The sequence below is a fragment of the Ranitomeya variabilis genome, chromosome 2 (assembly GCF_051348905.1).
Source record: "Ranitomeya variabilis isolate aRanVar5 chromosome 2, aRanVar5.hap1, whole genome shotgun sequence".
NCBI lineage: Eukaryota > Metazoa > Chordata > Amphibia > Anura > Dendrobatidae > Ranitomeya > Ranitomeya variabilis.
In genome coordinates, this window is record NC_135233.1 from 442394601 (window position 1) to 442420616 (window position 26016).

The 26016-nt window shown below is 43.7% G+C and overlaps 1 protein-coding gene across 3 annotated transcripts in view; it reads right to left on the reverse strand.

Moving 5' to 3' along the window:
* LOC143806509 (uncharacterized) overlaps positions 1 to 26016 on the reverse strand; it is a 236519-nt gene that overhangs the window by 52026 nt on the left and 158477 nt on the right. For 2 of the 3 annotated variants that reach the window (XM_077287123.1, XM_077287125.1), the window contains 7 exons: positions 22681 to 22956; positions 18470 to 18724; positions 18060 to 18329; positions 14390 to 14662; positions 4675 to 4929; positions 4264 to 4536; positions 1780 to 2052 (listed from right to left, as the gene is read on the reverse strand). In XM_077287123.1, coding sequence (XP_077143238.1) covers positions 1780 to 2052; positions 4264 to 4536; positions 4675 to 4929; positions 14390 to 14662; positions 18060 to 18329; positions 18470 to 18724; positions 22681 to 22956 — 1875 coding nt within the window. The remainder of the gene's footprint in view (positions 1 to 1779; positions 2053 to 4263; positions 4537 to 4674; positions 4930 to 14389; positions 14663 to 18059; positions 18330 to 18469; positions 18725 to 22680; positions 22957 to 26016) is intronic. The other variant, XM_077287124.1, reaches the window with a different exon arrangement.

A 26016-nucleotide genomic window follows, 5' to 3' on the forward strand; every position in this document is an offset into this window, starting at 1 on the left:
CTAGAATAAGCAAGAGAAAAGGTAGGCTCTATTAGCCGGAGCATTCACGGAGATCACTCACCACCTGGTGTACCCTCAGTACCGGCTGTGGATGGTCCATATCGACTATCGGATGCTCCTTTGATCCGGATGCAGCACTAGAATTCTTGCTGTGCTGGGATCCTGACCGTGCTCCAGCTCCACGCCGCTGGTCATGAGAGGTTCCCTTCCCCTGCTGCCGGCGTTTCTGCTGCTGCTGCAGCTGCTGCGGTACCTGCGGTTGCTGTGCTGGCGAACCCTGCAATTCAGGGTCGCTCATAGCTGCTGGGGAGCACTGGCTAGACTCCATTAGGGCAACCAGTTAGTGAGGCAACTCCCTTTAAGTACCTGCAGTACGCCGATTTTCGCGCGCGCGCCGCCGGGACTATCATGCATAACGCACCCCTGTGCGCACGCGCGCGCCCCAGCATGCCATGCGCCACCCCAGCAGGCCCCGCGCCGCCCAACATGCCCTGCGTCACTCAGTAGGCAGTGCGGCACCCGCGCATGCGCGTTACCTGTCAGGAAGCCCGGCTCCATGCCGCTGGTGCTTCCTGGTGCCAATTAAGGCGCGCATTATCGCGCCGCATTCCACCTATGGAGGGACCCCTCACAGTGGTATTGCGGGTTTTTATGCCTCCTGGAACCCCCACCCAGTGAGGATTCCACCTAGGAGCCGCAACGCTGCTGCTGCAGCTCCCTGCTCACCCTAGAGACCTACTGATCCCAGCAGTGGCGCTTCGGGTGGCCCAGCCTAGCCGAGGCAGGGAACCCCCGCTGCCCGAACCGGTCTGACTGGCCCCGGAATCCAACGATGATCTAAGGTAAGATCTGCTGCAGGTTCCCATCAAGGACAGGAAACCAAACTGATGCGGGAGAGAGGTACCGCCTTTTTATCTGTAGGTTTCCTGTCCTTGGTGGGTGGATCCCCTCTCTCCGTGGTGCCGTAATGGGGGACAGAGAAACAGTATTGAGCATGCGCCGGCATACATGATTGCGTTCTATGGCCCGGAAGTATACTTGTATACTTACGGGTCATAGAAAGCCACGGCGTATACCGGTGTATGCGCAATAATGATTGTATGCTTTGCCCACAGTTGGGCAAAGCATACTGCGCACGCGCAAAAGGCCATTTGAATGCGCACGTGCCAAAACTATACGCGATCTGTGTTATTCACAGAAAATAATATGTAGAGCAAGCCTTGGAGGGGGGTGAAGACAGACAATAAGCCCCACCCATCGGACCGAGCAGGTTTACATACACCGCGGGAGGAATATAAACGGTATTTATTGATCAAAGGTGGGGAGTCAAGGGGTATCAAAAGTACTGTTATAATGCAGAGTTGGCACTGAATTGAATGATATTTTTACATGATATGCCAAAAAAGTGGTGACAGATTCCCTTTGATGCGACTTGGTACATCGGACACAACAGTAATCTGTGGCTGCTGGACAGGAGCCCTCAGAACCACCTCCTACATGACAGCATCTGTAACTTTTCTTTTAATCAGCCATCATGGTGTGACATCATCATGGTGGCGTGATGCACAAGTGAGGTCCCAAGCCGGCCAATCAAACGAAGAGCCATGGATTCAGTCAAGTTAAATGTGGTTCTCAGGGATCCAGTCCAGCAGCCAGAGATTACAAACGTGGTCAATGGATCGGGTTGTATGAATCAATTTACACCAACTCTAATCAGGAGCTTGACCAGTCACATCAACTAATAAATCAGAACATCATATTAATTCACTCCGTACTCACTTGTGCAGGTCGTATTAGACACCGGGTCGGATTCAGTGCTGTTATCGGCAGCTCTTGTATAGACCAGGAATGTATATGTTTCTCCTGGTGTCAGATTCATTATTGTCACTGATTCACTTGTCACTATTGTATTATTCACCATTGTGGCTGATGAGTTAAATGTCTGGACTCTGTAGCTGTAAGACGACTGATACTCATCAGGTTTACTCCACGTCAGAGACACAGAATATGAGGTCACAGCGCCAATCTGCAGAGATTTCACTGGCATAGGTTCTTGAAAGAAAAAAAAAATTCACTCAATTATTAGAAATTCAAAATATTGCTGGTCACTGCAGAACTCTTAAAAAGTGTCCGAAGATCTTTATAGACAATATTTGTTTCTAATAGTTAGATTCCTAATGGGCCTTTTACACTGACTAACTGTCACTATATGGGTGGTCGTAAACATGGATACCTAAGCTACCGCAATGTCCTGCAAATAGGTAAGCGACATTGCAAATAACAAGAACTATATAACATTTCTAATTGGAGATATTTGCTATTATTAATACATCTACTACATTTTGGATCTGTCCTGGCCCCATCCTGATATACAGTGAGGAAAATAAGTATTCCATACACTGCCGATTTTGCAAGTTTTCCCACCTACAATGGAGAGGCCTGTAATTTTTATCGTAGGTACACTTCAACGGGGAGGGACAGAACCTTGAAAAAAATCCAGAAAATCTCATTGTATGATTTTTAAATAATTAAGTTGCATTTGATTGCCTGAAATAAGTATTTGATTACATACCAATCAGCAAAAATTCTAGCACTCACAGACCTGTTAGTTTTTTTCTTTTTAATTTAAGAAGCCCTCCTACTCTGCACTCATTACCTGTATTAATTGTACCTGTTTGAGTGTGTGGAGAGGTGTATTTTACTCCGGTAACGAGTTCAATCAATCGCACTCCAACCTCTCCCCCATGGCTAAAACCAAACTTCTGTATCAAGACATCAGGGACAAAATTGTAGACTTGCACAAGGCTCGTATTTATCTAATCAGCGATTCCTCTATATTAACCTCAGAAAATACTGATGACCTCACTTCCCCTGACGAAGCTGCTGTTGCAGCGATACGCGTGGGGCTCTTGCCTCGCCCCTTATTCTAGTCTCTCCTGGGCGCCTCAATCCGCTGCACTCCCCCGCAGCTCGAGTGGTATTTATCTGCCTAGAGTGGGCTTATTTTTCTCCACCTTGCTTTCTCCAGGCGCAATTGCATATTATCTGTTATCAGTTGCTGCCTATTTCTGTTGGACCAGGTCCACATAGGGATTTGGACATACATCTTTGTGGGGTTTATGCTTATGTGTCAGCCTAATATTGTAATGTGCACATTGGTACCTAGCACGCTCAGACAATACTGTTATTTAATGTATAGCCGTATATATCATTGTGGGGTCTGTGCCTACATTCAAGCCTAACATTGTGATATGAATATTGGTATTTGGGCTTTCCGGGCATTGAGCATGCTTAGATAACACTGTTACTCATTATTGTCATGCCTATTTTATAGGGTTTCAATTATGTGTGTATATGTTTGCAGCACATTGTGTGTCATGACATTCTTTTTGTTTTGGTTCAATACTAGGAGACTTGACTTATTTAACCTATGAGCAAGAGACATTTTGTTATTTATATCTGTACAGCCTATTATATTATGCATATTTGCTTATAATTACAACTTTTTTTGGTTGTACTATACTTTATTTGTGATATATAGGGGTGTCGCTTATCGGTCCTATATCTTAGGCCCTTTTAAATGGTTTTATCTGTGTCTGACTTTTTTGAGGTGTAATAATAAAAGTTTTCTGATTTTGGATAATTTTCGGGTGTGCATACCATCATTAGTCTAGTCTTTTCTCTTTTTTGCTGTATCTAGTTTGCCTTACAAACTAGGTTTTGCGCCCTGTATCATCATCAGTATAGGGGTGCACCCCTTTTACGTATGTTTACTCTGGTATATATGACTCCCATCTTGGTATATACATATGCCAAGTTCTTCCACTGTACTTTAACACATAAAAAAATAAACAATTCTACTTGCATTGCCCAACTCCAACACTGCATGGCTTCTGTAGCCGGCAGCTGACTTCAGCGCGAAAGCCACAAGCAGCGCAAGACCTCACTGCCATGCATCCCCCCAGTCATGGGCACACCGACCTCAGTTGCCAGCCTCTGATTGGTCAGCAGTTTGTACCACAATTCAGCTGAATGTGCATCCTGGGCCGCACATCCAGCTGAAATAGGTGCTGGCAGGTCCCCCTCCCGTATGTGGCCAATCGTTATACCGCTGATCGTTCACTTGTTTATAAAGAACTCCAAAATATCTACCGAGAGGGAATTTAGATTGTGCGCTCCAATAGGGACAGTGAGGATGAAGTCTGTATGGTGCTGTGGAATTGATGGCGCTATACAAGTAAAACAAAAACACATAGAACCTACTTGTATAGACCGATGTGGTGACCGGAGAGCTCGGATACCCCCGGACTCCGACTGTTACCACAGTTATGGAGTAATTAGTCCCAGATATCAGGCTCTGGAGGGTGGTGACATTTGTTGTGGAACTTGTCACAGATAAGGTAGTTGATGGATATATCCCGTAGCTTATATTATATGTCTTATTTACACCGGTCATATTTACAGGCTCCAACCAAGATAATGTCAGGTTGTTTGTTGTAATTGTGATAAAGGACAAATTTCCAGGTGGAGTTGGATCTGCAGAAAAAGAGAAATACAGAGAGGTGAGAACATATCCAGCATCTGTATAATAAGGTAAAAGTGGCGGTAACAGAGGAGAATGGTGATATGAGGATGATAAGGAGCCATTACTGAGCAGATCCTGATGATACTCACATGTGGCCTCGGTCACTGGAGCAGATGTCTGGCTGCAGCTCCCACTGACTGTCTGTACAGTGACATTATATTCTCTGCCTGGTAGTAATCCTGTGAAATTCACTTGTGTGCTCGTCGTTTGTGTCGTGTTATTGATGGCTCCTGTTAGGCTGACTGTATAATAATCCACTTGTCCTGCTGGTTTTATCCATGAGGCTCCAAGAACATCAACCGACTGGTAATTATTCAGTAAGATGGAGGAAACTTGTCCGGGAACTGAGAATAATAATATAAAATTACAGACAGGTTGGTTATACAGCAGATACCTCTTGTGTAATATCATTATTTGGCCTATGGCAGTAGAACAGTTACAGATGTGCTATGTGACAAATATGTCTGGTAAACAAGAAACTTGACAAGAAACACCAGTTTATAGAACAGCAAGTATAAATGGCTATAACAAAAAAAATCACTATTGATTTACATTAGTGGTAAGATTTGTTTTTCCTTATTTCCTCATTATTTTATTATTAACCCCATCCCATAATTTTTTTTCCACTTTTGCATTATTAATCCTCAACTTTCAACAGCCATTACTGTGAAGGAAATATATAATTAATAAGGGAAATTATAACAGCAGTAGAGTTACATTTAGTTGACAAAAGTGTGAGACTGAATAAACCAGTATTGTAAGCATAAAGAGGATTTTGCTGGAGTCAAATCTGGCATCTTAGCTCCTTGACCATAAGCTTCAAAGGGGTTAGCAAATAGTCTTTACTAGACAGAATATTTCCTATTGTCTGTATAGGGAGACATAGGATATTTGAAATGCCACAACTTGGTTCATTGGCCATTAACAGACAGCATCTTTCAAATAGACCAATCCAAGTCGTCCTGGAAATATATGAGTGGGAGAAGTAAAGTGCGTAACAACGGGAAGAGGGAGGGGGAAGCCCAAACACTAGGGAAGGGGGGAGTGAAGACCCCTAGGCAGATCTAACAACACCCTGTCTGTCCTAAACGTCCCTAAATAGGTTCTGCACCTAAGGCCGAGCAGGAACCTAATCCCTGCCTGACCGTAGCTATAGGCCCTGGAGGAGACGGGGTAAGCACTAATGAGCCCCCACTACAACTAAAGACTGAGCGAGTGGACAAACGAAGGGATACACTTAGCTTGAGAAGACCAACAAGATATCAAACCAGCAATCCTCCAAGAAGACACTAACCGACTGCTAGTACTTCCAACAAGACAGGGGGAAATTGAGCTAATGCCTGCGCCCTGCTGAAGAAGCGGAAATGTATTTAAACCTTCAGCAAAGGTGTGTTAATTAGCAGAAGGAGGTGGAGGTAACTGGTGGGTCCTAGAGGGAGAAGGATATCACTCCAAACAGAGATGCAAAAATCAGGCAGGTGCTTGTAGAGCTAGATGCACTGACTTTCTACAGCCGGATCCAGGATGACTGTCTGTCACACCTGACAAACAAGTGACAATGAATCTGTGGTCAAGACTATAAAAAGCTGGGTGACACAAAGACGTTTTCATATGTTGGGGCAGCTTAAAGGTTGATGTGCTCCATGATTCACTCTCCTTCCCTCAGGAAGACAGGATAACTGCAGACGGATACGTTTGGGTATTTTCTGTTATTTCTCCCTTTTTATTTTATAACCGTTTTGCACATATATTTATTGTAAGCACTGTATATTTTTATAATAAAGCTTAAAACCTTCAATAATTTGATCCTTGTTCACAGTAAAGAACCTATAGCCTTTCAGAGAGTGTGTGACCTTTTGTCTGACAGTAACACAGATTTCAGGGTATCTCATCAAGTAATCAGGGTGTGCTGAATGTGTGGGGGGTTGATTTATGCGCACTTTATAGCCTAAAACAGAGGTTGAGTGCTGGACTGAGTGAGAGGAGATAAATGAACCCATGCAGGCGCACTCCACTCCTCAAAATCTCCTCTTTATTATATATAAAAAATAAAAAAAAAAACTATAAAAACACGGATAATTCAGCACAAAAATTATTAAGTAAACCACAATCAATGTTGGAGAGCGTTTAAAGTATTACATGGTATTGACCTCCTTAAGTTTCTTGTAATGTGTTATGAACGAGGACTTTTTTCTTTCTTGCAAGTATTTGCATATATGGATGTGATATCCATGCGCTCTCCATCATAGTCAGTGCAGGCCTCCTGCCATTCTCTTTCACATGGTCCAGTTCACGCAAGCATCGCTCTGCTCTGGATGATTGAAGTGGAGCTGAGCTGGGCATCACCCTCCCTTGATACTAATATGGCATATAGACAAGGGCTATCTTTATTAGACAAATATAGACGCTATCAAATCATGGGATTGGAGTTAGCAGTCTAGGGTTAGGGATTTAGCTTAATGTTTTTCCCTGCTCCTGGACATATTGCACCTGCAGAAGCCAGGACAGTTTTGACACTATTGACATGTACAAATAAAATCTAAATTACAGAATCAGAAACCCCTTTAGGTATATATCTTCTAAAATTAGACATCTTGGCATTGTCAAAATTACACTCATCACTTACCGTAATACATGCAACAACCTTCCAGCACTCTTCATTAAAGTTAAATTTTTTATTAAAAAATGTATAAACCATTTATATTAATTCTTTATAGTGTGACCAAAGCAAAAAGGTTCACAACATTTTAAAAAAAATGTTTGTCCAAGATGTGCAGAGTCCACACATACTGTGGCCTATGTCTACATGCAAGTATGTTCGGGAAATCTTCACATCTGAAGAGAATCAAAATCTGGTTTTAAGCTTAATTTTTTTTTATTTTTTTTTAAAGTTATACATAAGATTATAAATCCTGACAAATAAAAGCACCCTTACACCATATGTATTTCCTGGAATATGACAATCTGAAGCTTGTAGGTGTTTGGATGTGCGGTCGACAGCCTTGTCCACCTTCATGTAAAAATATAAATTGAAGCATAACTTGCACCTAAACTGATTGTATTGCCATCCCATTTTGAAAGCATTGTTACAGGATAAGGGAAAATTCCCAAGTCCAAATATAAAGTGATAATAAACCGTTTATACCTACAACATCTCATGACATGTATCAGGAATAGAGTTGTCACAAACTGATTAAAGGGAATCTGTCACCACTTTTTTGGCATATCATGTAAAAATATCATTCAATTTAGTGCCAGCTCTGCATTATAACAGTACTTTTGATACCCCTTGACTCCCCACCTTTGATCAATAAATACCATTTATATTCCTCCCGCGGTGTAAGTAAATCAGCTCAGTCCGGTCCGATGGGCAGGGCTTGTTGTCAGTCTCTCCCCCCTCCTGGTTTGCTCTATGCATTATTTTCAGGGAATTTGTGTGTTCGTGTATAGTTTTGTCACGTGCGCAGTATGCTTTGCCCAACTGTGGGCAAAGACAAAAAAATAGTAGTTACTCACCGATAACGGTGTTTCTCTGAGCCCATGATGGCACCACGGAGAGAGGGGATCCGCCCACCAAGGACAGGAAACCTACAGATAAAAAGGCGGTACTTCTCTCCCGCATCAGTTGTTTACAGAGTATGAAGGGAATATCAGGTTAATAATTACAAATGTTTCAACATTACTAAACCTTTAATAAAGATACCGCGTGCTTATTGCTTATATACATAACTAAACATTATAAAAGTGTGCACACCCACGCGTGAGGGAGGGAATGTACGGGTGCTGTCATGGGCTCAGAGAAACACCGTTATCGGTGAGTAACTACTATTTTCTCTGTCCCCCATGACGGCACCACGGAGAGAATTGCAGAGACTGTACATTAGGGAGGGACTACCGCTTCCAGAACCCTTCTACCAAAGGTAAGGTCTGAAGAAGAAGTTAAGTCCAACCGATAGTGCTTAAAGAAGGTTGAGGGTGAAGACCAAGTAGCCGCTCTACATATCTGGTCTATTGAAGCGCCGGCTCTCTCTGCCCAGGAAGTCGCCATCGCTCTAGTTGAATGAGCTTTAACTTCCCCTGGAACTGGCATCCCGCTTGAGGTGTACGCGAGGTTGATGGCATCTTTGATCCATCTTGCCAATGTACCCTTGGAGGCCTTTTTGCCTTTCCAAGGGCCCTGAAAACACACAAAGAGAGATCTATCCTCCCTACACTCCCTAGTAGCTTCCAGGTAATGGATGAGACACCTTCTAACATCCAATGTGTGTAATGATTTTTCCCCCTCGTTTTTAGGGTTCGGACAAAAGGAGGGAAGGGAGATCTCTTGGGATCTATGGAATCGGGAAGCCACTTTTGGTAAATATGCCGGATCTGTTTTTAATACCACCCTGTCATCCAATATTTGCGTGAAGGGAGGTCCGGCTGACAAGGCTTGTATGTCACTAATTCTTCGGGCTGAAGTAAGGGCTACCAAAAGGGAGGTTTTGAAGGATAGAATCTTTAAGGGAAGCTCTTATAAGGGCTCGAAGGGGGTTCTGGTTAGGGCTGTGAGGACCAGATTTAAGTCCCACTGTGGGGCCCTACGTAAGAGTAGAGGTCTAGATCTTTCTGCCGCCTTAACGAATCTGGAAACCCAATGATTCCTTGCTAGATTGTAGTTAATCAGTGCCCCTAGTGCGGCAATATGAACCTTCAGTGTACTTGTGGCTAGGCCTTTTTCCAGCCCATTCTGTAAAAATTCTAATACAGCTTTAAGCGGGAATCCCTGAGAGACTCTAGCACCTGAGGAAGAGAGGAGTTTCTTCCAGATTTTACCATATTGTTTGGTGGTTGTTAATTTTCTACTTTTCAGGAGGGTTGACACTAAACCTTGAGAAAAGCCTTTCTCGATTAGTAACCCCCTTTCAAATTCCAAGCCGTCATGTGTAAACTCGCTACCTGCGGGTGTGTTACTGGTCCCTGGAATAGGAGATTGGGCAGATCTGGGAGTATCCAAGGATCTGTTATAGACATTTTTCTGACCCAAGAAAACCAAATTGTTTTCGGCCAGAAAGGGGCAATTAATATTACCCGGGCACTGTCCTCCCTTATCTTCCTCAGAACCGCTGGTATCAATGAGATAGGGGAAAACGCATAAGCCAGTTTGTGCTTCCAAGGGATTAGGAAGGTGTCCAACGCCACCGGGTTTCCTGCTGGATTTATGGAACAAAAGGTGGTCACCTTCCGATTTAGATTGTTTGCGAAGAGATCTATTACAGGAGTTCCCCACATCTCCGTGATCTGATTGAAAATGGACTGGTTCAACTCCCATTCCCCTTGTTTTTGGCAGAACCGGCTTAGGTAGTCTGCCTTGAAATTGTCCACCCTTTTATGTGAAGGGCCGTCAAGGATGCTAAATTGTTCTCGGCCATCTGTAAGATTGAATGTGTTACTTCCATCAGTGATTGAGAGTGGGTGCCTCCCTGATGGTTTATGTAGGCCACTACCACCCTGTTGTCCGAAAATAATCTTACATGATGAGAGCGAAGGGGGGTTAGGAATTCTGTAAGTGCGAACTTCACTGCTAGTAGTTCCTTCATATTTGAGGATACTGTTTTTAAGTCGTCTGACCATGTTCCCTGAGCCACTAGATCATGTAGGTGAGCCCCCCAACCCGTGGGACTTGCCACTGTGGTTATCACTTTTGACACTGGGATTACCCATGGAACACCTCGGCCCAGATTGCTCTCCCTTGTCCACCAAACTAGTGAGAGGATTGTGTTTGACGAGAAGGTGAACTGACTTTCTAAATTTCCTTTCAGAGAAATTTCCTCTGCTAATATCTGCCACTGGAGTTCCCTCGTGTATGACTGGGCCCATTGGACCGCGGAAATGCAGGCTATCATAGACCCCAGAAGAGACATTGCTTCTCGAAGCGATATAGAGGGGAGTTCCCTTGCCCGGGACACTAATCCCACCATCTTTTGTATTTTCTCTTGGGGTAGGCGACTCTCTTGGGAGATGGAATCTAGTGTGATGCCCAGATATTCCTGAATCTGACTCGGTATTAACCTGGACTTCTCTAGATTTAGGAGCCAACCTAAGTTTTTTAAAGAGTCCATTACCATCTCCAGTTGGTTTTTGCAATGCTGGGGAGAGTTGCCTATTACCAGGAGATCGTCTAGGTATGGGACGATTAGGGTGTTTTGTTTTCTCAGTTCTGCCTTGACTTCCGCTATCAATTTGGTGAATACCCGTGGGGCTATCGCGAGACCGAAAGGGAGAGCTGCAAACTGAAAATGCTTTACAATCCCTTCTATTTCGATCGCCACCCTGAGGAATTTTTGAAAGTCTCTGTGAATGGGGACGTGGTAGTATGCGTCCTTTAGATCGAGTACTACCATGAAACAACCCGGAAACATTTTGACTGCTGTTTTTATTGTTTCCATTTTGAAAGGTTCCACAATCAGGTGCTTGTTTAAGTTTTTTAAATTGATAATTGTTCTGAAAGACCCGTCTGGCTTCTTCGTGAGAAACACCGGAGAGTAGAACCCTCTCCCTCTTTCTCGGAGAGGGACCTCCAGAAGAACCCCTTTGTTTAGCAATGTTGTGACCTCCTGTTCCAGAGCTATTCGCTCCTGCGGAGAAGCTCTCTGAGATGTTACCAGGAAGGACGGCTGAGGAAAAGTGAGGAATTTGAACTTTAGTCCCGATCTTATCAAGTCTAGAATCCAGGCGCTGCTGGTTATCTTTTCCCAGGCTGAGAAAAAGAGGGACAATCTTCCTCCCACCTGGGGCGAAAGTTCATTGTGAGGGTTTTTTGGTATCGGTGGGGCTCTTGTTGAATATAAACCCCTTATTTTTGTTCTTTTTATCTTCCCACCTATCCTGTGTTCTAGGGGGTTTCCTACGGTTGAATCTCTTACTCCGAAAGGGATGTTTGTAGGATGGATATGCCAGGATGGGGAAGGACTTCTTTTTGTCCCCTGCCTTTTCCAGAATATCATCCAGAGTGGTGCCAAATTGTAATATCCCCTGTGAAGGAGAATTTCTAAGTTTAGACTTTGTTTGGAGGTCTCCAGGCCAACATTTGAGCCAGAGGGCTCGTCTAGCTGCATTGGAGAAAACAGCTGATCTGGCTGTCAGCCTGATGGAATCTGCCGATGCATCGGTAAGAAAGGCGGCAGCTCCTTTCATTACTGGCAAAGTACTTAAAATGCTGTCTCTGGATGATTTTGCTTTGAGTTGAGATTCTAGCTGATCTAACCACACCATTAGGGAGCGGGAAGTACAAGCCGCGGTCACTGCTGGTTTTAGACCCCCTCCGGCCGCTTCCCAGGAACTTTTTAGAAAAGCATCCGCTTTTTTATCCATGGGGTCCTTTAGGACTCCCATATCCTCAAAAGGTAGGGCAAACTTTTTTGACGCCTTAGCAATGGCTACGTCTAACTTGGGAGCTTTTTCCCAGAAGGAGCATGTTGGGTCCTCGAAAGGATATTTTCTCTTGGGAGTAAGTAAGGCCTTTCTTACAGGTTTTTTCCATTCTTTATTAATTAGAGCCTGTATTTTATCATTAAGTGGAAATACTCTTCTTTTTTTCTGCTCAAGTCCCGCAAACATGATATCTTGGACTGTTTTTTTAGGGTGAGAGTCAGTTAGTCCCATGGTGCTTCTGACAGCTTTAACCAGGGAGTCCGTTTCTTCTAATGGGAAGCAACTACGGCCCCCCCGAGAAGAGGACGATGATGAAGATGATGAGGAATTTGAAGAACTCGAACTAATCTCCCCGCTATCTGTGTCACTGGAGTTAGATATAGGGGATTTGTGTCTGATCTTTTTACGTTTTTTTATCCTCATGAAGGGATTTAAAGGTGTCTTCCACCTGAGTTTTAATTAATGATTTGAGCTCTGTAGCGAACCCTGGAAGCCCCTCGCAGAGTGTTTCCTCCATACAGAATTTACACAACCTCTTTTTCCACATGGCAGGTAAATCTTCTTTACAAAGTGCGCAGATCCTGTGTTTGGACTTCCCTGAGCTTTTCTTTCCCTAGAATAAGCAAGAGAAAAGGTAGGCTCTATTAGCCGGAGCATTCACGGAGATCACTCACCACCTGGTGTACCCTCAGTACCGGCTGTGGATGGTCCATATCGACTATGGGATGCTCCTTTGATCCGGATGCAGCACTAGAATTCTTGCTGTGCTGGGATCCTGACTGTGCTCCAGCTCCACGCCGCTGGTCATGAGAGGTTCCCTTCCCCTGCTGCCGGCGTTTCTGCTGCTGCTGCAGCTGCTGCGGTACCTGCGGTTGCTGTGCTGGTGAACCCTGCAATTCAGGGTCGCTCATAGCTGCTGGGGAGCACTGGCTAGACTCCATTAGGGCAACCAGTTAGTGAGGCAACTCCCTTTAAGTACCTGCAGTACGCCGATTTTCGCGCGCGCCGCCGAGACTATCATGCATAACGCACCCCTGTGCGCACACGCGCGCCCCAGCATGCCATGCGCCGCCCCAGCAGGCCCCGCGCCGCCCAACATGCCCTGCGTCACCCAGTAGGCAGTGCGGCACCCGCGCATGCGCGTTAACTGTCAGGAAGCCCGGCTCCATGCCGTTGGTGCTTCCTGGTGCCATTTAAGGCGCGCATTATCGCGCCGCGTTCCACCTATGGAGGGACCCCTCACAGTGGTATTGCGGGTTTTTATGCCTCCTGGAACCCCCACGCAGTGAGGATTCCACCTAGGAGCCGCAACGCTGCTGCTGCAGCTCCCCGCTCACCCTAGAGACCTACTGATCCCAGCGGTGGCGCTTCGGGTGGCCCAGCCTAGCCGAGGCAGGGAACCCCCGCTGCCTGAACCGGTCTGACTGGCCCCGGAATCCAACGATGATCTAAGGTAAGATCTGCTGCAGGTTCCCATCAAGGACAAGAAACCAAACTGATGCGGGAGAGAGGTACCGCCTTTTTATCTGTAGGTTTCCTGTCCTTGGTGGGCGGATCCCCTCTCTCCGTGGTGCCGTCATGGGGGACAGAGAAACTAGTATTGAGCATGCGCCGGCATACATGATTGCGTTCTATGGCCCGGAAGTATACTTGTATACTTACGGGTCATAGAAAGCCACGGCGTATACCGGTGTATGCGCAATAATGATTGTATGCTTTGCCCACAGTTGGGCAAAGCATACTGCGCACGCACAAAAGGTCATTTGAATGCGCACGTGCCAAAACTATACGCGATCTGTGTTATTCACAGAAAAGAATATGTAGAGCAAGCCTTGGAGGGGGGTGAAGACAGACAATAAGCCCCACCCATCGGACCGAGCAGGTTTACATACACCGCGGGAGGAATATAAACGGTATTTATTGATCAAAGGTGGGGAGTCAAGGGGTATCAAAAGTACTGTTATAATGCAGAGTTGGCACTGAATTGAATGATATTTTTACATGATATGCCAAAAAAGTGGTGACAGATTCCCTTTGATGCGACTTGGTACATCGGACACAACAGTAATCTGTGGCTGCTGGACAGGAGCCCTCAGAACCACCTCCTACATGACAGCATCTGTAACTTTTCTTTTAATCAGCCATCATGGTGTGACATCATCATGGTGGCGTGATGCACAAGTGAGGTCCCAAGCCGGCCAATCAAACGAAGAGCCATGGATCCAGTCAAGTTAAATGTGGTTCTCAGGGATCCAGTCCAGCAGCCAGAGATTACAAACGTGGTCAATGGATCGGGTTGTATGAATCAATTTACACCAACTCTAATCAGGAGCTTGACCAGTCACATCAACTCATAAATCAGAACATTATATTAATTCACTCCGTACTCACTTGTGCAGGTCATATTTGACACCGGGTCTGATTCAGTGCTGTTATCGGCAGCTCTTGTATAGACCAGGAATGTATATGTTTCTCCTGGTGTCAGATTCATTATTGTCACTGATTCACTTGTCACTATTGTATCATTTATCATTGTGGCTGATGAGTTAAATGTCTGGACTCTGTAGCTGTAAGACGACTGATACTCATCAGGTTTACTCCACGTCAGAGACACAGAATATGAGGTCACAGCGCCGATCTGCAGAGATTTCACTGGCATAGGTTCTTGAAAGAAAAAAAAAATTCACTCAATTATTAGAAATTCAAAATATTGCTGGTCACTGCAGAACTCTTAAAAAGTGTCCGAAGATCTTTATAGACAATATTTGTTTCTAATAGTTAGATTCCTAATGGGCCTTTTACACTGACTAACTGTCACTATATGGGTGGTCGTAAACATGGATACCTAAGCTACCGCAATGTCCTGCAAATAGGTAAGCGACATTGCAAATAACAAGAACTATATAACATTTCTAATTGGAGATATTTGCTATTATTAATACATCTACTACATTTTGGATCTGTCCTGGCCCCATCCTGGTATACATGTCTCCCATCCTGATATACAGTGAGGAAAATAAGTATTTCATACACTGCCGATTTTGCAAGTTTTCCCACCTACAATGGAGAGGCCTGTAATTTTTATCGTAGGTACAATTCTACTGTGAGGGACAGAACCTTGAAAAAAATCGAGAAAATCTCATTGTATGATTTTTAAATAATTAAGTTGCATTTCATTGCATGAAATAAGTATTTGATTACATACCAATCAGCAAAAATTCTGGCACTCACAGACCTGTTAGTTTTTTTTTCTTTTTAATTTAAGAAGCCCTCCTACTCTGCACTCATTACCTGTATTAATTGTACCTGTTTGAGTGTGTGGAGAGGTGTATTTTACTCCAGTAACGAGTTCAATCAATCGCACTCCAACCTCTCCACCATGGCTAAAACCAAACTTCTGTATCAAGACATCAGGGACAAAATTGTAGACTTGCACAAGGCTCGTATTTATCTAATCAGCGATTCCTCTATATTAACCTCAGAAAATACTGATGACCTCACTTCCCCTGACAAAGCTGCTGTTGCAGCGATACGCGTGGGGCTCTTGCCTCGCCCCTTATTCTAGTCTCTCCTGGGCGCCTCAATCCGCTGCACTCCCCCGCAGCTCGAGTGGTATTTATCTGCCTAGAGTGGGCTTATTTTTCTCCACCTTGCTTTCTCCAGGCGCAATTGCATACTATCTGTTATCAGTTGCTGCCTATTTCTGTTGGACCAGGTCCACATAGGGATTTGGACATAGATCTTTGTGGGGTTTATGCTTATGTGTCAGCCTAATATTGTAATGTGCACATTGGGACTTAGGCTTTCCAGGTACCTAGCATGCTCAGGCAATACTGTTATTTAATGTATAGCCGTATATATCATTGTGGGGTCTGTGCCTACATTCAAGCCTAACATTGTGATATGAATATTAGTATTTGGGCTTTCCAGGCATTGAGCATGCTTAGATAACACTGTTACTCATTATTGTCATGCCTATTTTATAGGGTTTCAATTATGTGTGTATATGTTTGCAGCACATTGTGTGTCATGACATTCTTTTTGTTTTGGTTCAATACTAGGAGACTTGACTTATTTAACCTATGAGCAAGAGACATTTTGTTATTCATATCTGTACAGCCTATTATATTATGTGCAGCGCCCCAGAGTCCTGGTCGTTGCAGTACTGTGGCTCCGCCGCTAAGGGGGGCTATGGTACGTCTGATGGCACTGAAGGAGTTCATCTGACCAGGTATCACATACACCAATACATTTCACAGTCGGGCCTCCAGGGGGAGCTAAGGGTGCTATTTATTAGGCCACTCCTCACCGTGTGGGTAAACTGGGGGTCAGGCAGGAAGTTAGTGGAGAAAGCTGACTGGGTTGGAACCAGGCAACACCTTGTGGCAGAGGGTGTTGTGGGGAAGATTCGGTAGGGTCCCTGTCAGGTTTGGGACCCTGACAGAGGCCTGGCAACAAGAAAGAACGTCACGGGACCGTGCCTGCTCAGCATAGCGGCGGTGCCCTAAGAAAGGATCAGAAGCGAGATATATTGTGCTGAGTGAGAAACGAGATCAAAGCAAGAAGGAGATTACCAGTAGGAGTCGTGCTGTAAGACCGAGGCAACATCCTACTGAGGCGCACAACCGGCGGCCGGAACGCCGAGGAAGTATTCATATATCTAGCTCCAAGCAATACTTCAAACCAACGGCAGGACAGTCAGTCACAGGCGGGCTGTCTCACCTAAATCACCTATGCAGACTTGGGGGGCAACCTGTGGAGAGGGGCGACTCTAGGGTCCCGGAAGAGCTCCGAGCCTACCCGTCATACGGGTGCGTCCCAACCATAACAACGGGAGGGACGGAGGATTAGCAGAACATCATCTAATCGAGTTTTTGTGAGGGAACACGAGAAACAGACAACAGTTGTGGGGACTATCCCGTAAGCACAGCAGGGGAGGACCACAACACATAGCGCTAGCAGGAAGGCACAGATTTCCACCTGCAAAGAGAACTCTGGAGGTGCCATTGGACCGGCCGGACTTGCGCAGCCTGGTGAACCGTATTCCGGACTGAGGACCCAGAGACCTTCAGTAAAGAGGTAAAGAGACTGCAACCTGGTGTCCTCGTTATTTACTGCACCGCACCACCACCACCATCCACATCCATCATATCTATCACTGTATGCCCCTCAGCAGGGTCACGGACCGGGCCTAGCCACCGTGACAACCCCAGAGCAGAGACTCAGAGGCCCGGTACCGGGTACCCCTCGGCCCTGCGGCAGTGGGGGCGCTACATTATGCATATTTGCTTATAATTACAACTTTTTTTGGTTGTACTATACTTTATTTGTGATATATAGGGGTGTCGGTTATCGGTCCTATATCTTAGGCCCTTTTAAATGGTTTTATCTGTGTCTGACTTTTTTGAGGTGTAATAATAAAAGTTTTCTGATTTTGGATAATTTTCGGGTGTGCATACCATCATTAATCTAGTCTTTTCTCTTTTTTGCTGTATCTAGTTTGCCTTACAAACTAGGTTTTGCGCCCTGTATCATCATCAGTATAGGGGTGCACCCCTTTTACGTATGTTTACTCTGGTATATATGACTCCCATCTTGGTATATACATATGCCAAGTTCTTCCACTGTACTTTAACACATAAAAAAATAAACAATTCTACTTGCATTGCCCAACTCCAACACTGCATGGCTTCTGTAGCTGGCAGCTGACTTCAGCGCGAAAGCCACAAGCAGCGCAAGACCTCACTGCCATGCATCCCCCCAGTCATGGGCACACCGACCTCAGTTGCCAGCCTCTGATTGGTCAGCAGTTTGTACCACAATTCAGCTGAATGTGCATCCTGGGCCGCACATCCAGCTGAAATAGGTGCTGGCAGGTCCCCCTCCCGTATGTGGCCAATCGTTATACCGCTGATCGTTCACTTGTTTATAAAGAACTCCAAAATATCTACCGAGGGGAATTTAGATTGTGCGCTCCAATAGGGACAGTGAGGATGAAGTCTGTATGGTGCTGTGGAATTGATGGCGCTATACAAGTAAAACAAAAACACATAGAACCTACTTGTATAGACCGATGTGGTGACCGGAGAGCTCTGATACCCCCGGACTCCGACTGTTACCACAGCTATGGAGTAATTAGTCCCAGATATCAGACTCTGGAGGGTGACATTTGTTGTGGAACTTGTCACAGATAAGTTAGTTGCTGGATATATCCCATAGCTTATATTATATGTCTTATTCACACCGGTCATATTTACTGGCTCCGACCAAGATAATGTCAGGTTCTTTGTTGTAATTGTGATAAAGGACAAATTTCCAGGTGGAGTTGGATCTGCAGAAAAGGAGAGAAATACAGAGAGGTGAGAACATATCCAGCATCTGTATAATAAGGTAAAAGTGCCAGTAACAGAGGAGAATGGTGATATGAGGATGATAAGGAGCCATTACTGAGCAGATCCTGATGATACTCACATGTGGCCTCGGTCACTGGAGCAGATGTCTGGCTGCAGCTCCCACTGACTGTCTGTACAGTGACATTATATTCTCTGCCTGGTAGTAATCCTGTGAAATTCACTTGTGTGCTTGTAGTTTGTGTCGTGTTATTGATGGCTCCTGTTAGGCTGACTGTATAATTATCCACTTTTCCTGCTGGTTTTATCCATGAGGCTCCAAGAACATAAACCGACTGGTAATTATTTATGGTGATGGTGGAAACTTGTCCAGGAACTGAGAATAATAATATAAAATTACAGACAGGTTGGTTATACAGCAGATACCTCTGGTGTAATATCATTATTTGGCCTATGGCAGTAGAACAGTTACAGATGTGCTATGTGACAAATATGTCTGGTAAACAAGAAACTTGACAAGAAACACCAGTTTATAGAACAGCAAGTATAAATGGCTATAACACTAAAAATCACTATTGATTTACATTAGTGGTAAGATTTGTTTTTCCTTATTTCCTCATTATTTTATTATTAACCCCATCCCATAATTTTTTTTCCACTTTTGCTTTATTAATCCTCAACTTTCAACAGCCATTACTGTGAAGGAAATATATAATTAATAAGGGAAATTATAACAGCAGTAGAGTTACATTTAGTTGACAAAAGTGTGAGACTGAATAAACCAGTATTGTAAGCATAAAGAGGATTTTGCTGGAGAAGTCAAATCTGGCATCTTAGCTCCTTGACCATAAGCTTCAAAGGGGTTAGCAAATAGTCTTTACTAGACAGAATATTTCCTATTGTCTGTATAGGGAGACATAGGATATTTGAAATGCCACAACTTGGCTCATTGGCCATTAACAGACAGCATCTTTCAAATAGACCAATCCAAGTCGTCCTGGAAATATATGAGTGGGAAAAGTAAAGTGCGCAACAACGGGAAGAGGGAGGGGGAAGCCCAAACACTAGGGAAGGGGGGAGTGAAGACCCCTAGGCAGATCTAACAACACCCTGTCTGTCCTAAACGTCCCTAAATAGGTTCTGCACCTAATGCCGAGCAGGAACCTAATCCCTGCCTGACCGTAGCTATAGGCCCTGGAGGGGACGGGGTAAGCACTAATGAGCCCCCACTACAATTAAAGACAGAGCAAGTGGACAAACGAAGGGATACACTTAGCTTGAGAAGACCAACAAGATATCAAACCAGCAATCCTCCAAGAAGACACTAACCGACTGCTAGTACTTCCAACAAGACAGGGGGAAATTGAGCTAATGCCTGTGCCCTGCTGAAGAAGCGGAAATGTATTTAAACCTTCAGCAAAGGTGTGTTAATTAGCAGAAGGAGGTGGAGGTAACTGGTGGGTCCTAGAGGGAGAAGGATATCACTCCAAACAGAGATGCAAAAATCAGGCAGGTGCTTGTAGAGCTAGATGCACTGACTTTCTACAGCCGGATCCAGGATGACTGTCTGTCACACCTGACAAACAAGTGACAATGAATCTGTGGTCAAGACTATAAAAAGCTGGGTGACACAAAGACGTTTTCATATGTTGGGGCAGCTTAAAGGTTGATGTGCTCCATGATTCACTCTCCTTCCCTCAGGAAGACAGGATAACTGCAGACGGATACGTTTGGGTATTTTCTGTTATTTCTCCCTTTTTATTTTATAACCGTTTTGCACATATATTTATTGTAAGCACTGTATATTTTTATAATAAAGCTTAAAACCTTCAATAATTTGATCCTTGTTCACAGTAAAGAACCTATAGCCTTTCAGAGAGTGTGTGACCTTTTGTCTGACAGTAACACAGATTTCAGGGTATCTCATCAAGTAATCAGGGTGTGCTGAATGTGTGGGGGGTTGATTTATGCGCACTTTATAGCCTAAAACAGAGGTTGAGTGCTGGACTGAGTGAGAGGAGATAAATGAACCCATGCAGGCGCACTCCACTCCTCAAAATCTCCTCTTTATTATATATAAAAAATAAAAAAAAAAACTATAAAAACACGGATAATTCAGCACAAAAATTATTAAGTAAACCACAATCAATGTTGGAGAGCGTTTAAAGTATTACATGGTATTGACCTCCTTAAGTTTCTTGTAATGTGTTATGAACGAGGACTTTTTTCTTTCTTGCAAGTATTTGCATATATGGATGTGATATCCATGCGCTCTCCATCATAGTCAGTGCAGGCCTCCTGCCATTCTCTTTCACATGGTCCAGTTCACGCAAGCATCGCTCTGCTCTGGATGATTGAAGTGGAGCTGAGCTGGGCATCACCCTCCCTTGATACTAATATGGCATATACACAAGGGCTATCTTTATTAGACAAATATAGACGCTATCAAATCATGGGATTGGAGTTAGCAGTCTAGGGTTAGGGATTTAGCTTAATGTTTTTCCCTGCTCCTGGACATATTGCACCTGCAGAAGCCAGGACAGTTTTGACACTATTGACATGTACAAATAAAATCTAAATTACAGAATCAGAAACCCCTTTAGGTATATATCTTCTAAAATTAGACATCTTGGCATTGTCAAAATTACACTCATCACTTACCGTAATACATGCAACAACCTTCCAGCACTCTTCATTAAAGTTAAATTTTTTATTAAAAAATGTGTAAACAATTTATATTAATTCTTTATAGTGTGACCAAAGCAAAAAGGTTCACAACACTTTAAAAAAAATGTTTGTCCAAGATGTGCAGAGTCCACACATACTGTGGCCTATGTCTACATGCAAGTATGTTCGGGAAATCTTCACATCTGAAGAGAATCAAAATCTGGTTTTAAGCTTAATTTTATTTATTTTTTTAAGTTATAAATGAGATTATAAATCCTGACAAATAAAAGCACCCTTACACCATATGTATTTCCTGGAATATGACAATCTGAAGCTTGTAGGTGTTTGGATGTGCTGTCGACAGCCTTGTCCACCTTCATGTAAAAATATAAATTGAAGCATAACTTGCACCTAAACTGATTGTATTGCCATCCCATTTTGAAAGCATTGATTGTTACAGGATAAGGGAAAATTCCCAAGTCCAAATATAAAGTGATAATAAACCGTTTATACCTACAACATCTCATGACATGTATCAGGAATAGAGTTGTCACAAACTGATTAAACGGAATCTGTCACCACTTTTTTGGCATATCATGTAAAAATATCATTCAATTTAGTGCCAGCTCTGCATTATAACAGTACTTTTGATACCCCTTGACTCCCCACCTTTGATCAATAAATACCATTTATATTCCTCCCGCGGTGTATGTAAATCAGCTCAGTCCGGTCCGATGGGCAGGGCTTGTTGTCAGTCTCTCCCCCCTCCTCGTTTGCTCTATGCATTATTTTCAGGGAATTTGTGTGTTCGTGTATAGTTTTGTCACGTGCGCAGTATGCTTTGCCCAACCGTGGGCAAAGCCAAAAAACAGTATTGAGCATGCGCCGGCATACATGATTGCGTTCTATGGCCCGGAAGTATACTTGTATACTTACGGGTCATAGAAAGCCACGGCGTATACCGGTGTATGCGCAATAATGATTGTATGCTTTGCCCACAGTTGGGCAAAGCATACTGCGCACGCGCAAAAGGCCATTTGAATGCGCACGTGCCAAAACTATACGCGATCTGTGTTATTCACAGAAAAGAATATGTAGAGCAAGCCTTGGAGGGGGGTGAAGACAGACAATAAGCCCCACCCATCGGACCGAGCAGGTTTACATACACCGCGGGAGGAATAAAAACGGTATTTATTGATCAAAGGTGGGGAGTCAAGGGATATCAAAAGTACTGTTGTAATGCAGAGTTGGCACTGAATTGAATGATATTTTTACATGATATGCCAAAAAAGTGGTGACAGATTCCCTTTGATGCGACTTGGTACATCGGACACAACAGTAATCTGTGGCTGCTGGACAGGAGCCCTCAGAACCACCTCCTACATGACAGCATCTGTAACTTTTCTTTTAATCAGTCATCATGGTGTGACATCATCATGGTGGCGTGATGTACAAGTGAGGTCCCAAGCCGGCCAATCAAACGAAGAGCCATGGATCCAGTCAAGTTAAATGTGGTTCTCAGGGATCCAGTCCAGCAGCCAGAGATTACAAATGTGGTCAATGGATCGGGTTGTATGAATCAATTTACACCAACTCTAATCAGGAGCTTGACCAGTCACATCAACTCATAAATCAGAACATTATATTAATTCACTCCGTACTCACTTGTGCAGGTCGTATTTAACACCGGGTCGGATTCAGTGCTGTTATCGGCAGCTCTTGTATAGACCAGGAATGTATATGTTTCTCCTGGTGTCAGATTCATTATTGTCACGGATTCACTTGTCACTATTGTATTATTCACCATTGTGGGTGATGAGGTGACATTGGTCTGGACTCTGTAGCTGTAAGACGACTGATACTCATCAGGTTTACTCCACGACAGAGATACAGAAGATGTGGTCACAGCGCCGATCTGCAGAGATTTCACTGGCATAGGTTCTTGAAAGAAAAAAAAAAATTCACACAATTATTAGAAATTCAAAATATTGCTGGTCACTGCAGAACTCTTAAAAAGTGTCCGAAGATCTTTATAGACAATATTTCTTTCTAATAGTTAGATTCCTAATGGGCCTTTTACACTGACTAACTGTCACTATATGGGTGGTCGTAAACATGGATACCTAAGCTACCGCAATGTCCTGCAAATAGGTAAGCGACATTGCAAATAACAAGAACTATATATTATTTCTAATTGGAGATATTTGCTATTATTAATACATCTACTACATTTTGAGATAGGATTTCGGAGATGGGAATACCCACTTTAAGGCCATCATACACATTAAATTAAAGTCATCTGAACCCACCAATTTGGGTGAAAACCACCAACCATTTAAAGTGTAGGAAGGCATGCCAACTTGCCCCCAAAAAGATGATACCAGGAGAAAGGGGAATCTGGGATATTGAATTTCAGTGGCTAATCATTTTGATAAGATGTTGAGAGAAGTTGGGTAAAAGCTCTGTCATCAGAACTCGGCCAAGCAGAGAGTTCCTCTTTATGGAAGAGTCGGCTAAGAGAGCTGTTAGGTGATTCTTTGAGTTGCACCGGGCTATGATTCTCCTGCTTTCTGCACGTGGACTATTAGTTGCATATGATTTTAAGTTGAAAAAGTGAGTTTTATAGTGCAAAAATCTGACATCTGCGTCAGATAAGTGTTAGTCCAAACTTTGATTTACAATATTAGCAACAGTTCACAGTGCTGTAACTAGAGTCCGATGGGCCCCTGTGCAAATTTTGGATCTGTCCTGGCCCCATCCTGGTATACATGTCTCCCATCCTGATATACAGTGAGGAAAATAAGTATTTGATACACTGCCGATTTTGCAAGTTTTCCCACCTACAATGGAGAGGCCTGTAATTTTTATCGTAGGTACAATTCTACTGTGAGGGACAGAACCTTGAAAAAAAATCCAGAAAATCTCATTGTATGATTTTTAAATAATTAAGTTGCATTTTATTACATGAAATAAGTATTTGATAACATACCAATCAGCAAAAATTCTGGCACTCACAGACCTGTTAGTTTTTAATTTAAGAAGCCCTCCTACTCTGCACTCATTACCTGTATTAATTGTACCTGTTTGAGTGTGTGGAGAGGTGTATTTTACTCCGGTAACGAGTTCAATCAATCGCACTCCAACCTCTCCACCATGGCTAAAACCAAACTTCTGTATCAAGACATCAGGGACAAAATTGTAGACTTGCACAAGGCTGAGATGGGCTACAGGACAATCGGCAAGCATCTTGGTGAGCAGGCAACAACTGATGGCACAATTATTAGAAAATGGAAGAAACATAATATGACTGTCAATCTTCCTCGGTCTGGGGCTCCGTGCACCTTCTTGTCTCAGGGGCGAGGATGATTCTGAGAAAGGTCAGGAATCAGCCCAGAACTACACGGAGCACTTGGTCAATGACCTGAAGAGACCAGGGATAACAGTATCAAACAATAGCGTTAGTAACACACTACACAGTCATGGATTAAAATCCTGCAGGGCAGGCAAGGTCCCCATTCTCACGCCAGCACATGTCTTGGCCCGTTTGAAGTTCGCCAATGACCATCTGGATGATATAGAGGAGGCATGGGATAAAGTCGGAAGAGACCAAAATCAAACTTTTGGCATCAACTCCAACCACGGTGTTCGGGGGAAGAAGAAGGAGTATAACCTCAAGAACACCAGTGAGGCATGATGTGGAAAACATCATACTTTGGGGGTGCTTTTCTGCAAAGAGGACAAGACAGCTGCACCCTATTGAAGGGAGGATGGATGGGGTCATGTATCACTAGATTTTGACCAACAACCTCCTTCCCTCAGTAAGAGCATTGGAGATGGGTCGTGGTTGGGTCTTCCAGCATGACAATGACCCGAAACACACAGCCAGGGCAACTAAGGAGTGGCTCAGTAAGAAGCATGTCAAGGTTCTGGAATGTCCTAACCAGTTTCCACACCTAAACCCAAAAGATAATCTTTGGAGGGAGCTGAAACTCAATGTTGCCCAGCCACAGACTCGAAACCTGAAAGATCTGTATGGAGGAGTGGGCCAGTGTGTGTAAACTTGATCAAAAACTACAGGAAACGTCAGAGCTCTGTAACTGCACACAAAGGTTTTTGTTCCAAATATTAATTTCTGTTTTTCTATTGTATCAAATACTTATTTCATCCAATACAAAGCAAATTAATTATTTAAAAATTATACAATGTGATTTTCTGGATATTTCTTTCTAACATCTATCTATATACACACACATTTATATATAGATATATCTATCTATTCCATCCTGGTATATATGTACTCCATCCTGGGCCCATTCTGGTATATATTTCCCCCACCCTGCTATATATCCTTGACCCATCCAGGTATACAGTATATGTCCCCCATCCTGGTATATAGGTCCTCCATTCAGGTATATATGGCCATCATTCTGGTATACATGTCCCTCATCCTGGTATATAGGTCCCCCATTCAGGTATATATGGCCATCATTCTGGTATACATGTCCCTCACCCTGGTATATAGGTCCCCCATTCTGGTACATGTGTACCACCCATCCTGATATATAAATGACCCCTATCCTGATATATATGACCGCTATCCTGAGCTTACTCTGGTATATATGACTCCCATCTTGGTATATATGTCCCAAGTTCTTCCACTGTACTTTAACTCATAAAAAAAGAAACAATTCTACTTGCATTGCCCCACTCCAACACTGCGCGGCATCCGCTTCCCTATCTACTGAGAGGGAATTTAGATTGTGCGCTCCAATAGGAATAGTGAGGACAAAGTCTGTATGGTGCTGTGGAATTGATGGCGCTATACAAGTAAAACAAAAACACAAATGATTGACAAATTATTTTGAAGCTGTTTATATGTACATATTGTATATTTTCACTTACTGTTCCAATATAGGACCGAAAGGTTAATTTTGATACTGATTGCCTATAAAACAAGTTATCTACTCTTCATCGCAACCTTCTGAGTGGCAAGTTTTGTTT